Here is an 18,090-nt window from a genome sequence, read left to right on the forward strand (position 1 = left end):
AAGTATTATTGTTTTTGTTTCTTGGGGAAATAATTGGCATTAAAATGTGACCTACAATAGGCTAGGCTAGTCTGGAAGTCTGGAATTTGTATCCAAACTCTAGATTAGGCCTTCTGGCTACTGGTAACCCACCATACAAGCAACCCTGTGTAATCACAACAAAAACAACACAACAAACACCATCTTTGTCATTTTATTGTAAAGCAAATTGCACATACACATAAGCTACTGGAAGACAAACATCGCTATCCAGACTTTCTTTGGGGAGGGAAACATAAAAAAAATGTGCAATTTCAGTGAGTTCTCTGACAAAATAAAATTGAACTGAAGAAACAGATTAAGAGAAAAGAACAAAACAAACAAAGCTGAATATACTATATACACGTACATACACACTGACCAGCACAACTGATGAAAAACTCAGTTGTCCTGATAGTCGATCTTTTTCAATTATCTGACTGGCAAAATGTACCCATGTATCAATTGACATAATATAGAAAAGGCATAAGTAAAATGTGATCAGACTTGAATGGACATGTTCGTACACAATGGTATACAACTAAAAACAGTCACAGGTCAATGTGGATAAACACTGTTCAAACAATTGTGGATTTAGACTCAGAAGAGCTTTTTTATGAATGGCCTAGACACCAGATGTGATATTATCCAAATAGGCTACAGTACTTCTGCTTTAGTAATATACAAAGTAAGGTAGGGTGTTATGTGCACTGTACACACTAACACCATGCAAATGTTGTATTCCCCCTCTACACTGAATTACAGCTATGTACACATTTTGTACAAACAAATTTCACTCCTGGCTCAGACAAGTTCAAGATGTATCCATTCTAATAGGAAAACTAAAACTTGATGTGACTAGCTGGTTTGCTATTAACATGGAAATAATAAAAAAACAGGGGAGTCTTCACAAACCTACTCTAAGATCTAAGATTGGTCAACTCTCCCTTTTGTTGATGTTCTTTACATTAGAATGCAAAAGGCCAGCTTAAGCATAGTTTCTACATACTAAAATAATTAGTTTTTCTCTAAGGACAAAGTTGAGAGTAGAACATTCTTCTGGCTTCACCACACAGAACATAAGACTTGGTTATGTTGGACATGAGACCAACATCTCTGTGTAGATGAAACTCAATCTAAAGCCATTAACTTTATGTTCTTCATAAACTGTAAAATAATTAAATATTGAGCATGGAGTGTGAAGAGAGAATTGTCATACCAAAATGATTACTTGAAACTTTATGATTACTTTAAAATGTTGAAAACTTCCTGTTACGGCCAATTCCATTTTCAAAAAAGAAATTACTATCCGGAAGGCATTTTTATTGAGTAAAATGATGCCATTTGCCAGATTTTGTTGAAGAGGATTTTCCATGGTGTGATTTTGAAATGAGCTGATGACCTAAATTGATTGCCTCAACATGTGCCAACTAACAACCATTTAGCAGGAGAAGAAATAATTATTATGGCACTTTGACTTTTGGTTAAGTTTAGTACTGATCAAGCAGACTAAGACAAAAAAACTGTCAAAAAACAATTAAAGAAAGAGTAATAACAATTCCAGAAGTGTTGACATACAGCACTATACCCACGCTAAACTAAAAACACAAATTCTACCATTTCAAACACACTCACATTCAGCTTATTCTCCCATTTCTAACACTGAGAACATTTTCATTCATCATTACAAAAATAAAATGAGGTTTGCTTTGTATTCTCATTCTATATTTAAGAATAAAGGCAAGTGATATGTCACTAGTGGATGGAATGATTCGTTGACTGTAAGTCATCAGGATTGTTTTTTGTTGATCTGATTAATCAGAAAGTTATTAAAACGACTGCTGATATTCCAGGTTGTGCACCTCGCCAATGCAGAGCAATCTTTAAAGGGAGGACAACAGCAATGAATAATATGTGTGCGTGAATCCAGGCACTGAATAACCATATTCAGTTTCTTTCAGAGAAAAGCGTGCGTAAGAATGATTATAGTGAGGATAAAAAAAATAAAAATTGTAAAAATTAAAGAAACAAAAACAAAACAAAAAATGCATATAAGTGATGGATATATGAACCACTGGAGGATATGAAGAGAATGAGCACACAGTATGCCAGCGTGTGAAGGCCACTGTTTGGTTGAGCCCCTGGAAACAGGCTTATGGTCTCTAGAAAGTCACTTAGAGCTCAACTCAGTCACTGTCCAGTTCTTTGTGCGGTGATGGCGGGCTATCTCGTGTGGGCAGGACGTCGTAGTGACTAGGGACGTGGCTGTTCTTTGGTAGGTCGTATGGATCCTGGGTAAAGGGTCCGTTGCAGTTGTTATTGCTTGGTAAGTGTATGGCATTGACTGTAGGCTCTGTAAACAGACATAAACAACAAATGAACACGAGATTATGATATTACCAATTGTTATTTTCTTCATTAATGTTGTGTAAGTCACTTGGACAAGTGTCTGCCAAATACAATAACTATAACTACATAATGGCTATGATAATTATGATCTATAGCCATTGTTAAGATGAGATAAAACTCTAACCATAATTGGCAAAGCAGTTGGCCCTCTTTTTTACGTGTTAAACAATCCTGTGCATTGTTGTAGTTATCTAGCTACAGATTATCACCATTGAAGAGATTTTTCTTGTGGCAAGAACAAAGTTCTTAGTAATAAAATGTTATGCCGTGACTCACCAACTTCATAGACGTTCTTGTTGGTGGGGCTGGAGTTGTGGATCTCTGCATAGGGCGAGTCGCGCCTAGCAGGTGACTTCATCTCCACATAGCCACACTCTGTGTTCTTGGGCATCAGTAGCGGTGGGTCCTTGATGGTGGCGTAGGGGTTCTCTGAGCTGTTGAGGGAGCTGGTGCTGGCGTGGTAGGGCAGGCCCTTCACCAAGTCTGGGGAATCAAAAACGAACAGTGATGGACTCGTTAGGAACGCAACAAAAAGTAAGGCCTTCACAAAGAAAGAGTTCAAAGTGGACCCTGGAGTCAGAAGTTCAAAAGATCAGGTATTGGAAGGAGCTCTTTGGTGTCGGGAACCCAATAATTGAAGGAAATCTGGGGGGCGGTGGTAGTGTAGTGGTTGTAACCTATAGCCTAAAAAGTTGTGGGTTCAATTCACGGCTTTCACTGCTGTGCCCTTGAGCAAGGCACTTAACCAATCAAGTTGCTACATGGACAATGTAATCCCTTGTAATATAGTTGACATATGTAAGTCACTTTGAATACAGTGTCTGCTAAATTAATAAATGGAAATGGAAATAGGAAATCCAAGACACTCTTCTTTAAGAAAAATATATAAAAAGCCTTTATTTTAATGGCTATGTCATGATTGAAAACTTTAACAAGTGAGCTGAGTGACAACTCATGCGTAGTGGCACAAACATTCAGGCCACGGCAAGATGGTATGAAGAAGCATCTAGTTTAGTTCTAAACTGAGAAAATAAATAATTTCGGACAATACCTCTTAAAGACTTCCCCATGTAGCGTCTGTCAACTCCATATGCTCCTGTACAAAGATATCACAAGAGTTAGAGATCAATTCATCAGTTTTATTTGAAGCATATCCTCACATACATTTCTTTCTTCCATTTAGATTCCTTTCATGGGATAGAATATAACCCTCCTAAATGAGTCCCACAAAGCTATGATTCAATTGCACTGAGAGATAGGGGGACAGTACCAAGCAACTGTAGAGTTACATAAACCAGCTCAAATGTACTAGGGCAGGTGCATGTTGTGGGTGATGCATTGACATTGTTTGTGGTGGTAGAAACGAGCGTGGGTAAGATGGCTTGCTGGAGGCTAGAGGATACCGGGCCCAGAGGACAAGCGATGGGATAGCTCAGAGAAGCTTATAAACAGACATCTCCGTCAGTAGGAGAGGGTTAGGAGGAGAGCCGTGCGCTTTAGTAGGAAGATTTATAGTGGCAAAGTGTGGATCTACACTACATAATGCAGCTGACATTATTTGAAGAGGGGTTTTAATTCCCTATAATGAAAAATGCACAGCTCGAAAATACATATTTACACTATCAGAAAGCTGCCATGTTGATAAGAGGCGGTTTCTAAGGCTCCACCAAGATCAAAAGCTCCCTTTAGTTGGCTGCATTCAGAGAACTGTATTGAAATATGAAGACTCAACTTCAGGCATTCTGAAAGGATTTTCTGCTTATAAAAGTGCTCTGTTCAAGACATGAATGGGTAAAGCATCCACTTTTTTATATTTTTATTTACCTAGTTTACTTTTCCCAGACTATAGAAAACAGTATATTGGTTTCAGAGTGTTCCATTTTCCTTGTTCCCACTTTGTAACCTCTCCTATTTTTATGCGATATATGGCGGTATTAGTAACGTTTTGTGTCTTCAGAGACCCAAATGACACTATAACTAAAACACTTGTTTTACTTTTTGCTGTGCCACTCATGTGTCAGCCATTCCATTATTTGTGCTGAGCTTCTCTGTGTTGCTTAAGGAGAGATTAAAGTCATTACATGTCCATACAATCCCACTAATCAACCGGTTTCTATGGTTCTCACCCAGCTCGTTGAAGCATCCTCCCTGTTTCCAGTCGGCAGGCAGAGTTCCTGTGTGGTCCATCAGGGGAGGCCTCTTTCTGTGGTCCATGTTCTTCAGGTTCACCATCAGCTGGTTGTTCTTTGCCTGGTTACAAGTGGAAAGAATAAAAGCAAACATGGATGACCAAATCAATTGGGGAGTAACCAAACCATCTTAGATATACTAGAAATATACCCATCAAAATCCTAAATGTCAAATATGGCAGATGTTCCAGATGTTTCAAATTGAAAACAATTCAACACCAATGCAGTATGATGTATTGTATGGCCTTTTAAGGACCTTTAGAGGGCATCCATTATTAAGAAGAGAGGGAGGTTGTTATATATCTGTGGTAAAGACCTGAAGTGTCATTTTAAGAGCCTTACCTTGCCATATGGCAGGTTGTTGACGTGGGGAGGACTGGTGCACTGAGTGAGTGTGTGGTAGCTGGGGTTGGAGAAGTAGTTGCTGTTGGGGTGTCCCTCAGTGGTCTGTGGAATTGTCTCTGAAAAACAGAAGCGCTATCGTTAGACACAGACACAGCCAATCAATTCTTATTTATCCCTGTTTGAGAAAAGAAATGAAAGCTGCATGGTAAGAAATGAAATACTTAACGATATTACCATAAAGATCCTCAACTATACTACAATAAAGAGCATAAGAAATATATTTACCATAAATATGAACTTATATTACTGTAACAGACAGGCTACACCAGGCAAGTGACAGAAGCATTTGATTCGCGGAATGTATGCTTCCACTATAATCAACTAAACTGGCTACACCAGATGTGATCGCGGCGCGTCCATTTGAAAAACTCTAAAACTACTTTTATGTCCCACAAAACAGAATGCTTCAGTTACATGCCTGATGTGACCTATGCAATGCTAAAATGTGAAAAGTCCAAACAGCACTGGTGTTCTCTTCAGTTTCTTCCGCGTTTGTCTGGAGTCCGTGCTCACCTGCGATGGCGTAGTCGGCGTTGACCCGCATGGCAGGGGTGTACGTGACAGCGGGCATGGTGGGCTCCTTGCCCTTTTGCTTCTTGCGGTAGATGATGAAGAGGAGCAGGAGGAAGAGCACCAGCAGCACCAGCACAATGATGCCCGTGATGACCCCGATCTGGTAGGAGTCCACGGGCAGTGCTGTGCTGGTCAGGCTGTTCAAGGTCCCAACAATGATAACACCAGCTGGAGTGGAGTGGACACGGAATACATCACTTTTAATGACATGCTTCATCACATTGACATACTGCACCATACCCCCCGCAAAAATAAATGACTTGAACAAGGCATTGTTAAACATAATTGTTAAACTGTATACAATCTGTAAATTCAGTGGAAAATATATCTAAATTAAATATACTAATATTACATTGTACAAATGTTTTAGTATTTCAACAATGACTTAATTGACAGACATTGTACTATAATAAATTGTTTTTGAAATGGGACACTACACAGGACAATGCTGTCCTGGGGGTAATCCATCTTTACCCTGGTCACATCTAGCTCCTTTCCAGCCAGGGTTGCAGTAGCACGTCCCAGTCATGTGGTCACAAGTGGAGTTGTTGAGACAGTCGCACACCTGTCGACAGCCGTAACCATAGGTACCGGCTGGACACTCTAAAAGTGTAAACAGACAAATTGGAAGTCACATAAAACGCTACACAAAACATTGTGTCACAATTAATCACACACATATGCCAGCCTCTCACATCCCTGTAATATGCGACACACTTACACGACACGCTATCTTTAACCTTCTCCATAACAAACTCTGTTTGTGAAAAGTGCAACAGAGGGCATTTGGTGCTAGTAATGCTTATTTTGTAATGGGAAATAACAATGAACTAATGTGACATGTACTGTATGTTTTCATAACGTTTCATTAACGTTTCTCCGTAATGTCACTCAGCAGTGACCTCTGACAGTATTGAAGAAGAGCATCTTGGGTGTGGTTTCCCATGAGCCCTGAGTGTGAGGCGGGACTCACTTTGTTCACACTGCCTCCCCATGAAACCTGTACGACAGGTGCACTGGCCACTGATGTGATCGCAGTCTGCCCCGTTCTGGCACTGGCAGGTCTGGGAACAGTCTTTGCCATAGAAGCCGAGGGGACAGCCTGCAGAACATGTATATACATGAGCCCCACACACATCCATGTCACATCACAGCAAAACAACCATGCGGGCCTGGTGGTTGTTCTCATGCGCTGTTATGTGAAGTTTTGCCCATAATTTGGCAAGATATTCAATGTATGCTTGGATAGTTTGGTGAAATACAGGTAAAAGTTTAGTAAACTGTTTTTCTGACGTTGTGCCAGTCAGATGCTGGGAGTCAGATACTTTTAAAGCAAGACAAGACAAGACAAGAGGGAGGGGTGGGGGAGCTGAAGTAGAAAGACAAAGACAAAACCCTGTAAAGAAACTAAGGAAAATAAGAAACAGAAAAAAGAACGAGAAAAGAAAAAGAGAAGATGACTCACGCTGGGTGCAGTAGAGGCCTGTCCATCCTGGTGTGCATTTGCACTCTCCATCGTAAGCACTGCAGTAAGCCCCATTGTGGCAGTTACACGTGTGGATACAGTTAGGTCCCCACTGGCCCGGTGGACACGCTGCAAAATACATTAACACAATTCAGCATGGAGTTCACACAACTCAACAAGTAATATTGGCAATACCACTGAGCCTAGCAAATGGACAATGCATATTTAATGCAGCTATGGAGCTGGAAATGCCCCATAAAGCAAATCAGTCTAAGGGAATGTGTTTTTTTTACATATAGTAAGTGTATGCATTACAATGGGAAATGGATATTTTATTATCTGGCCTGATCATAACATAGAGTTAATAGCCTACCTTTATTTGCATTTTAATAGCATAGCCTGAGACTGGGTCTTTATTCTCTTTTCAAATTAGTAATACAGTACACCTCTTAAAACACTTTCCTGTAGTATGATTGTTATTGTGTATGGAGGATATATTATTTGGCCAAACAAAGAAGAGAGGCCGAAAACGTGGTCACAAATGAGATGTTTCTAAAGGGGGAAGCCAGAAGTGAGTAATCAGAAAGCATTCACTGCCATGCATTACACTGATCATGTAAACAAGGCCTTGGTGTAGTTTGTGTATCGCTATGAAGCGATTAAATCCCTCGGTTTCCTGACATCTTTGAGAGGTAGCCTACGTCTTCACCTGAGCTTACTCTCTCTCTCTCTCTCTCTCTCTCTCTCTCTCTCTCTCTCTCTCTCTCTCTGTCTGTCAGCCATTTCAATGACAGTGCCATTTTCTGGCTGAATGGTCTGACAACTACCAATTAATTTGCTTCTGCTCCCTGCACTTCTTTTTAGCGATACCCACAATCGTCCAACAACCATAGACAGACCCACAGAATCCTGACATGGATTTCGCCGGAAATGAGCGATTCGTGTCAGGTCCATCGTCAAGGAGATCCATCATGCTACAACTTCAATGGTCTGAAACGATGACGAGACACTTACAGGCAGAGGGGCTTGTTGAATAGAGGCTATCAAAAAAACCCTGTGGCTTGGCAGCTTGCGAATGATTTCATTTCGAAACTATGAAGGATTACACCATTTTGTAAGCAATTTGTGCAAGAAAGTAGCAGGGCCCTCAAGGTCATTTTTGGAGCCTTTTCAATGATCGATTTCATTTGTTCAGTCAAATGAGGGTCACACCTGCATTCCGATGTCTCAGAGAAAATAGCTTTTACAGACACATAAAACACAGAGTCTGCGGGAGTGGATTTTTTACTCCGCAGTCAGTAGTGGCTCACTCAGTTATTGTTCCCTCTGGGATACTCTGTGCTCCGCACCAGATATAAACCCGTGGTAAAAAATGCCAGGACAGATACAGCATGACAACCCTAAGGTTCATTTCGGAGAGGGACAAAATGCGATCCCCCCTCCCCACTTCATACTGGAGTCCTGGTGTTCTTGTGGACAGTGTCAAGGTCAGACATCCCTCACCATGCCGATGTGTCTCAGCTTAAGGTAACTATGGCTGTCTGGTCCCATCATTCAGCTTGCAGAGAGAAAGAAATCGACCGGCCGCCAGGCCAAAAGTAAAAAGTGTAGTCGTTCGTCTCTGAGGGGGCATTAGAGATGTAGGGACAGCCTTCCTGGTGTGTGTGTATGTGTGTGTGTGTGTGTGTGTGTGTGTGTGTGCGTGTATGTGTGTGTGTGTGTGTGTGTGTGTGTGTGTGTATGTGTGTGTGTGCGTGGGGGGGGGGGGGTCTCAACAAGCTCCCAGAAGTCTCAGTTATCACAAAACCTCAAATGTGTTTGAGTTGGATGACCCCATCAAGATTGCGGCAAAATAAAGTGTTTCCTCATTTCACAAGACGCCTGTCAAGTTTCCGCCAAGGGACCTTGTGGAGAACAGTGGTGGTGAGGCCAACCTGCAGCTATGCAGAAACCTGCCACATGTGTTCTCTCTCTCTACGCTGCCAAAAACAAGGCCTTGACTTAGGAGGTTTATTTGGAAGAATCACCTTTCTTTGTTTTTCCTTGTATCGTAACTCAATATCAACAAACGATGTGCTTTCTTTTCCACTGTTACTTTAAATGTCCCATTTGAACCATAACAAACATGACAAATGTTGAAATGGCGGGCTGCCATAATATTGCAGTGTTTGTTTGATTTTGAGACCCTTCTTTATAACCACCAGAAATGATAGATTAAAGAGGACGCCAATGGCAACAAAGTTGAATAAAAGCAACACAAAAAAACATGAGTCAGTATCCAATAAGATAAGTGTTTGTTAGAAACAATATTTACACTTGAAATTATTTTAGGATGAGTTTTCTACATCTCAACCACATAATCAGCAAGCATAAGGTCATGATTTGACATTTATTGCTGCTTGAAATGTCAAACAGAAATGCCAAATGACAGAATTCCAATTCATGATTTGATAGAATGTGAAACTGCAGAAAATATCATGTTGACATTGTGAGTATTTCTCAATGTTTAGCACATTTTCTGAACCCAAACAGCAGTATTTTATTATGCTTTTGAATGGATCTGGGAATAAAAATGAAGCTATCACACTTGTAGTAACACTAACTGAGATAACTGAGGGTAGCTGACAGGAGGCAGGTAGCGAGATGTATATTATATACTTTAAGTGAAGAAATTAGCCTGCTTGTGCATATACACGGGCTATGGTACAGACCTCACAGTCCTTTTTTCTTACTTCTCAAAGTGCATCTTCCCCTTTACCACTTCCAGAGGGTATTCCAGTGTTGAGGTCTAACCAACAGGGGGCACCAGAGGACATTCATTGACACATGACCACTGACTGCGGAGAGCTCATTATTGGGCTTGCCTTCTCAGCATCTCCTTAAACAGTATCCCCACAAGAAATTTGCATCTTCAAAAGCCCAATTATGTAGTGTGAGCAAAACAGCATGTCTATGTCTGGTACCTAAATGAGTTTGGGAACTTGAGAAACCCAAGAGGCCTTCAGTGAGATGTACAGGAGTCACGAAAGAGGCTGAAGGGCGCATACGCCCCAGCCACTCCTTCGCCCCAGCTGTGTTGGCGGGTTATCTGATGAGTGCCAGGGGCGGCTCAAGGTCGTAGGTCGGCGGGGGGCGGTCATCGTGGATCCCATGCCGCACGGAAATATGATACAGGGGTGACAGGCACACCACACCCCCGACTGTCACTGGTGTCAATAAGTACTTAATCAAGAGAAGCAAAGCCCCTTTTACACTGACCCAATGGGGTCAGAGGTCAGATGCTGTGTCACACCTGTTGTGTCACCTGTTAAGTGAGAGTGCCACAGACAGATTTTTCAAGATCTAATGGACACGTTAAGTGTCAGTCGAAAAGCAAGAAAGTAAGCAAGGCATTTAGAAAGAATGTTGGAATGACTCATGATACATGGATACAGATTTCTCAAGATGTAATGGACATGTCATGGGTCAGTTGGACGGTAAGAAAGTAAGCAAGGCATTTAGAAAGAATGTTGGAATCACTTTCATGATATATGAATGAGAGTTTACCAACAGTCAGACATTGACTTTAGAAATTAGGTTCCATTTTAGATAACCATGTACTTACATTTGAATTAATGGTGGTTATTAGGTTTTGGGGTGGGTTTAAAGTTTATGAGAGTGTGTCCTTATATGAGAAGTACAATACATGAAAACTATTTATTCTTATCTCCTTCTTTATTACATACTGGAGTTAATCTAAGGGCACTTAATATGAAGTGGGAGGAAAGACAGCACATGGTAATTGATGGGGCGGGTAGCTATCTGATTTTGTGTAAGGAGGAGAATAGGCTTAATGAATGAGCTGCTATACTCACGCTGCGAGCAGTCGCTGCCAATCCAGCCTGGATAGCACTGGCAAGAGCCTTCGATGGGGTTGCAGGTGCCGTTGTTAGTGCAGGTGCAAGTCAGCGCACAGCTCTTCCCATACCTGCCACTGGGGCACACTGAAAGAGGACAGAGACAGAAGAGAAATGACCAGTCAGTGACCACTAAAATCCCAAACTGTCCTACTGAGGGCAGCGGTGGGGATATAACTGAATTGGAATGTTTATGTGTAAAAAGGATTTTCGTGGCTGTTAATGACAGACTCTCGACAGTGACTTATCGTGGTTTGCGTGTTTGTGTGCAAACACCAGACCAAGTCTGTCCCATTATTCTTAATGTATCATAACTCATCTCAGTGCTGCTGCATGCTTGTGTAACGCCAGCGATGCCATCGCAGTGGTTAGGAAATTGCTCCAATAAATCAGTTGGTGGTTAACGCAATGTTACTCTTGGTTAATGTCCCATTACGAGGACACTGCTGCCAGGCACCACAAACTAACTGGGAAGTGGGCTACAATGACAGCTTGAAGTGGGAAAGGAGGAAGAAGGGGGTGGGATTGTGGGGTGGCGTTGGTCAGTGAGGTCTCACCTTCGTTGCAGAGTGCCCCCTTGAAGCCTGGCAGACAGTCGCACTGCCCGGTGACGTGGTGGCATGGCCCGTTGCTGTGCACACACTGGGGACAAGCCTGGCTGCAGCGGTGGCCAAAATACCCTGGCGAGCAGACTATGGGGAGAAATCAGAGCAGATCATGGAAAGAGTCGCTTCAACTCAGGCATCATACTTTCCATGATCTCAGCAACATGGATATTACTGACTCATTCAACTTTTCACCGTGTTCTGGGTTTTACACCCACAGCAGCTGTCCCACCTTAAGGAGGGTCCCAAGTCTTAAGCTTTTAAGCTCCAAAATGTAATCTTTGTAACAAACAAAACCATTTTGTTCACTTTTGTTTTTTTAAAAAACACATTTGTCTTTCTGGCAAGGGATTATACAAGCATTTAAAGACGATGTGTTTTGCTTTTTCGTCATACAAGGGTTTATTATACGCCTGCACTCAAATTTAACCGTCATACGCCACCTTTTGTTAAGTGCTCCAACAAGGAGACATTTCTGAATGTCACAAGACAGTTTGAACTGCTTAAAGTTGTTTATTTTGTACAGACCTCATGATTTTCACTACTTTGCATACTACAGGGGTAAGCATGGAAATCACAGAATGCTTGCAAATATTTGATGCTAGAGCTACTAAAAAGTACACAAAGCAGTACTTTAGAAGAATAATCAATGTTTCCAGTGTGCTTTTGGATGATGGTTGTTATTTGGGTCTGCAAATGGTTCGTGATTCCGAGTTGAGTGTATGTTGTACTAGCTGTAGGGTTGAACTGTTCCCTGTCCAGAACAAAATATCACATTGAACAAAACCCTCTCTAAGTTCACTGAATGCAACACAGACACTGATACACAAACAAACACACACAGAGAAGGAGAAAAAGAGAGAGAGAGCTGGACACACATACAAACACACACACACACACACACACACACACACACACACACACACACACACACACAAACACACTATCCCTAATGAAATAGGAATGTGGTACTCACTGCGTTGGCAGGTGGTGCCCCTGTAGCCTGGCGCACATTCACAGGTGCCCTCGTCTGGGGAGCAAGACGCCCCGTTCTTACAGTTACACGGCAGAGAGCAGTTAGGCCCCCAACGGCCCTCAGCACACACGCTGTCACAGTGGATCCCTGACACACACACACACACACACGCACAGAGAGAGAGAGAGAGAGAGAGAGAGAGATGCTTATTCTTTATTCTTTATATTACTATGCCATTTATAACACTAGCGTTGGCAACACTGTACAGTCATGCTAACAAAGCACTTTGAATTTTGAGACAGAGAGAGAGAGAGAGAGAGAGAGAGAGAGAAAGAGAGAGTACAGACATGTCATTCATTGACACACTTACACTGACATATTAAACTAGTCATGGATCATATACATGCACAGATTATGAATACGGGCTCATGTGTGTAGCCTGGTCCTCCATCGTACACACACACACACACACACACACACACACACACACACACACACACACACACACACACACACACACACACCACTCTCTCTACCTTGTTTTTATGCCCAGATATGCCCACCTCAACTCATTAAGCTGACTCCAACTCAGTCCTTCATAAAAAAAAAAAACGATGCCCTGCTGCCGTGAGACCCATCTGTGACGAGGGCCTCCCCGCCCGCGTCTGACATGAAACCCTCCACTTCCACTGCCAGACGTCTATCCAATAAATCCACTGATGAGCCTCATTCACTTCCTGATTAGGCCTGGCACTGGGATCCAGCACTCGCCCAGAGTGTCATAAATCTCCCCCCAGCACTCCATACACACATATAGTACACATAGACACACATCGCTTGGCCTCTTGCCAAGACAATGCACAGAGGGGACATAAACAATTAAGGTAATGTTTTTTACATTGTTTGTGTTGCCAGAGTCATAAAGTAGAGCTTGTTTTATTGTCAACTGGCTGCACTTTAAAACACTGTACACGGTGCAAACTTGTGCGTGTTGTCCATGACAAAATGGTCCTGCTAATCAAGCTAATTCTTTCAAACCTAGCCACAAATGAACAAGTGGAACATTCTGGAATTGCCATTTGAGGTCAGTTCATAAATCAGTTAAATGAAATCAATAAGTGGCTGGTCAGCTACGGAAAGGGAGCACTCTTTCCAACATGCTGCCAGCGCTTGTTTTCATTTTGGAGGGAGAAACACAATATGGCACTTGGGACTTCAAGCAATGTGATTGTGTTGGCAACAACAACTTGGCACGGAGGGCAAAAGCTTGTGTGACAGTTCTTGCCATTCTCTAACATTAATCTGCTATGGTCAATTATAAAAAAAATGAAAACAAAACATACTATTCTCTGGCTGTAAGCAGCCGGACTTCAAAACAAATGACAAATCATAAGATCGCAAGTATGTGCAAGGGTGACAGAGGGCGGGTAAGCAGCAAAAATAAAGACATGAAGGGGAGTGAGAGAGAAAGAGACAGGCAGAGAGAGGGGAGAGAGATAGAGAGGAAGAAAGAGAGAGAGAGAGAGAGAGACAGAGAGAGTCTAAAATACTTTATCACAATCAATTGCAACTAACCTAACTTTAAAAAGCCATCCTGACTGTCTTCACAGAGACATACCCTTTTTTGCTGGGAGGAAGGAAACAGAGACAATGTCCATATGGAGATTAGGCCCTATTGAACAGCTCTCGGTCGATTCTATTAAACATAGAATCGACTGAGGACTCACTCTGTCCACTGCCACACACACACACACGCACACACACACACACACACTTTCTCACCCAGTGCCAGGGTTCAAAAGGGAAAACATGAGGCCACAGGGAGTGATCTAATGAGTGATTTTAGCATGACTTGCACGCCACAAGATACTCCTCTCATAGAAGAATAAACTATCAAAACAACAAATTATATTTTTTTCCCTCTCTTTTACTCTCTCACTCTCTCTCCCCCTCTACCCCACTCAACCTCTTATTCCCTCTCTCTCTACCTCTACCCACTCTAATTCTTCCTCCCTCCCTCTCTCTCTCTCTCTCTCTCCCTCTTTCTCTCTCTCTCTTGCTCTCTCTCTCTCTCGCTCTCTCGCCGTGGGCGATAAGCAACGTAGTGATCGAGTGCTGTGCCAAGAGCCTGGGACAAAGAGCCTTTTGAGGGATCCGAGCGCGTTGCTAGGCGATGGCAGAATGCTGGCGATAAACTCGGGCTAAGTAGCCCCGGAGAAATGCCTGCACATTTAAAGGGACCTGCTATGGCCAGCGCCATCATCAGTATTCCGCCGGCATCTGACCACGGGATGGGGAGCTCAAATTCAGAGATGCAGAGACAGACTGAGAGAGAGAAACAGAGAGAGTGAGATATAGAGAAAAAGAGAGGGAGAGAGAAAAAGAGAAAGAGAGGGAGGAGAGAGAGCGTGAAGACAACCAAAGGAAGAGGAGAGAGAGGAGGAGGAGGAGATGGAGAGAATCTCCTTAGCATCGTAGTCACCCTCTCCCTTTCAGAGATGATCTATATTTATTTAAGTTTATGACAGAGCTTTGCAGTTTTGCCTGGTGTTTTTGTTTACCGCATTGCAGCTACTGGTTTAAACATGGCCGAGAGTAGCGGGCTATTTCGAGCATGCACGCTAGAGCTATACAACTGACAACAACAACTCAAATGCAAAATATTTGTACAGCACGTATTCGGAGAACTGTGTGGGAAGCCAAACAAGACTATTCCAACTCTTGATGGATTCAGTTTAAAGTTATACTCCCAAAGTAGTTTTAAAAATGGTAGAACAATAAATATTTCAAAACCCCTGTCAAGACTGTGCTCTCTCTCACACTGGTCCCTAGTCCATATCACATTAATTCTGTCTTTTGCATGCCCAGCCAGCAATGAAAACAACATCACACTGTTTAAATTCCTTCCAATGGGCCAGAGGTGGCAAAACCCTCTGAACTGTTCCGTTAGCTATAAACACCTCTCTCTCTTACAGTTTACTTTCCACTTCTCTGTTGGAACAATGTCTTGCATAGCTATGACATGGTGTGTGAGTGTGTGTGTGTGTGTGTGTGTGTGTGTGTGAGTGTGTGTGTGTATGTGTGTGTGTGTGTGTGTGTGTGTGTGTGTGTGTGTGTGTGTGTGTGTGTGTGTGTGAGAGAGAGAGAGAGAGAGAGTGAGTGGGTGTCTGTGTGTGAGTGTATGGGTGTCTCTTTCTGTGTGTGTGTGTGTGTGTGTGTGTGTGTGTGTGTGTGTTACTAAAGTGAGTCAGTGTCAGTCAGTGAGGGTTCTCATGTCGGGGTGTGAGTGAGTGAGAGATAGAGAGCATCTGATTTCTCAGCGCAGTGGCGCCACCTCAGGCCCGGAGGAGGCTTAGAGAGGCCAATTAGAGCGCCTGTCTGAGACTCAGACTGAGACTGGGGCTGAGGCCGACTCACTCTCACTTCCTCCACTCCTACGGTGCAGACGCATGGCTTTGAATGCTGATCAGGGCTTCAGACAACAGAGCAGCAATGAGAGCGACAGCGGCCCCAAACAATCTTTTCTCCCGACAGGGAGCAGGTGGAACAGATCTGGCCCCGTTCTGGCACAAATGTGGAACAGGTCTGTCCCACACTGACTATCTGCAAAGCCAGTTTGACGGCTTGTTTTGTTAAAAGGGAATCACATTCATACTTTGGCACTATAACAGTTCCTGTTGTTACAGGTGCAATAATTGTGAGACTAGTCACAGTCAAATACCTGTAAAAAAAACACCAAGCTACTCATGCAATAGCTACGGAATGAAAGCCCATGATGAATACAGTACCGGACACTCACTAGACACTAACTAGAGGGCTATATGTGTAAAATCTCATGGTCATTAACTAAATGTAAATATGACTGTATGAGCATATGAGCTGTAAATGCCCATGGCATGTTGGCACGACTCTTACCCGTCCATCCAGCCAGACAACGACAGTACCCAGTGGCCGGGTGGCACCCATCAGCATGGCTGCAGTCGCAGCGCTCTACACAGTCCATGCCATACGTGCCATCCTAAAGGGGTTTAATTGGTTCAAAAGAAACAAGATGGTGGAGACAATTAGGTTAGCTATAAACACCTCAAATCAGAAGTCAGAGGCTGTCTTATTTTGAGTGGACTGTGATGAAAATCCTGTATGGTTTAAATGGAGGATTCTTCTTCGTCTGTTCCTTTCCATTCCAGGAAATAAGTCCTGTAATTGAATTCTGATGCTCTATGCTCACTACATACCACAAGGTTTAGATAAAGGTCTTAATTTTCTCTCATAGCAATTCTCTTGTGTGGTTTCATTTCTATTTTTAAACAAAGATTTGTTAGCTCAGTTCAAGAATTGTAAACCTCCGCTGAAAAACTTCACTCAGAAATTACGAGGACATGGTTAAAAAAAGAAATTACGAGGACAACTGTGAACTATAGATGTATATCTCCATGGATTATTTTATAAGAATGGTGTGTGTGTTAAAACAGCTTCAGCTGTCTCCGCTTGAGATTTACAGGCCAAAGTGCTGGAATGATTTGTGTAAAACTTACACACTGAATGTTTTCTGAATGTATTTGAAATAGAATTTATAAGGTCAAAATCTAAACATAGAATCGACTGCCTGATATGTTATCTGGGGGGTCATTAAATTCCTTTACCATGATTTCGCCTTGAGGTAATCGGCAGCTTATTCCTGCAGGCATGGTGAATACGTTTGGATAAGCTCAAAGCAGATGTAAGAACCGTGTAAGCTATGGCCTCTAAACCTATTGGGCCCAAACCGATTGGGAAGGAAAAGTGGGAGGTTTAATTTGAAAAGTTCCTGACTCTGTGATCACACTAGTCATTAACACTGACAAAGTGGATTTGCTGAGTCACTGTGGAAAAGCCCCACATCAAAGGGACACAATACCCTTGGAAGCATGTGAGCTCTCCTGACTCACTGAGTGTGGCTTTGCTGCTCTTGAAGAGATTTACCAGAAGCCTAAAATATGCTTATAAAGTCTACTGTGACTTAGTATATCATGAATAAGGAGGTGATAGAACTTATTTCTATGCTCCTTTTGCAATGTCTGATATTTGACCAATACTGCACAAAGGTTAGATGAAGGCAGAAGAATCTAGAGCACAGACAGAGCTCAAATGGTTAAAACATTTACAAAAGAATTACAGGTCAAGAATGACGAGGAATCAGGAGTCACAACTCTAGAATGATGTTCTTGTTGTTGTTGTCGTTATTGTAGCTTTTGGGGTCACAACTGAAATCAGCTATTTCCATTTAGTCAAATGACTTAAACGTTTGACAGAGTATGGAGTAAACAGGTGTAGTTTGTGTGTGAATTTGGGTGTGTACTCACACACACACACACACACACACACACACACACACACACACACACGTGTGTGTGTGTGTGTGTGCGTGTGTGAAAGTGAGTGAACTGTGACTGGCAAATGTCTATGTGCATAGTGTGTGTATGTACAGTATATGAACAGCGTTTGCATGTGTGTGTGTGTGTGTGTGTGTGTGTGTGTTTGAGTGTGTGTGTGCACATATGCGTCTCCACAAACC

At 42.4% G+C, this 18,090-nt stretch overlaps 1 protein-coding gene across 1 annotated transcript in view; it reads right to left on the minus strand.

Annotated features, from left to right (window-relative positions):
• Positions 1–185: 185 nt before the first annotated feature.
• Positions 186–18,090, minus strand: part of megf10 (multiple EGF-like-domains 10) — a 65,275-nt gene continuing 47,370 nt past the window's right edge. The window contains exons 13-25 of the mRNA XM_042060329.1: positions 16,452–16,554; positions 12,537–12,683; positions 11,513–11,647; positions 10,914–11,042; positions 7,060–7,188; positions 6,568–6,696; positions 6,069–6,197; positions 5,535–5,762; positions 4,959–5,077; positions 4,554–4,677; positions 3,479–3,523; positions 2,704–2,910; positions 186–2,371 (exon numbers count right to left, since the gene is read on the minus strand). Coding sequence (XP_041916263.1) covers positions 2,205–2,371; positions 2,704–2,910; positions 3,479–3,523; positions 4,554–4,677; positions 4,959–5,077; positions 5,535–5,762; positions 6,069–6,197; positions 6,568–6,696; positions 7,060–7,188; positions 10,914–11,042; positions 11,513–11,647; positions 12,537–12,683; positions 16,452–16,554 — 1,791 coding nt within the window. The 3' untranslated portion in view covers positions 186–2,204. The remainder of the gene's footprint in view (positions 2,372–2,703; positions 2,911–3,478; positions 3,524–4,553; positions 4,678–4,958; positions 5,078–5,534; positions 5,763–6,068; positions 6,198–6,567; positions 6,697–7,059; positions 7,189–10,913; positions 11,043–11,512; positions 11,648–12,536; positions 12,684–16,451; positions 16,555–18,090) is intronic.

Source organism: Alosa sapidissima, chromosome 13 (genome assembly GCF_018492685.1).
Source record: "Alosa sapidissima isolate fAloSap1 chromosome 13, fAloSap1.pri, whole genome shotgun sequence".
Classification (NCBI taxonomy): Eukaryota; Metazoa; Chordata; class Actinopteri; order Clupeiformes; family Clupeidae; genus Alosa; species Alosa sapidissima.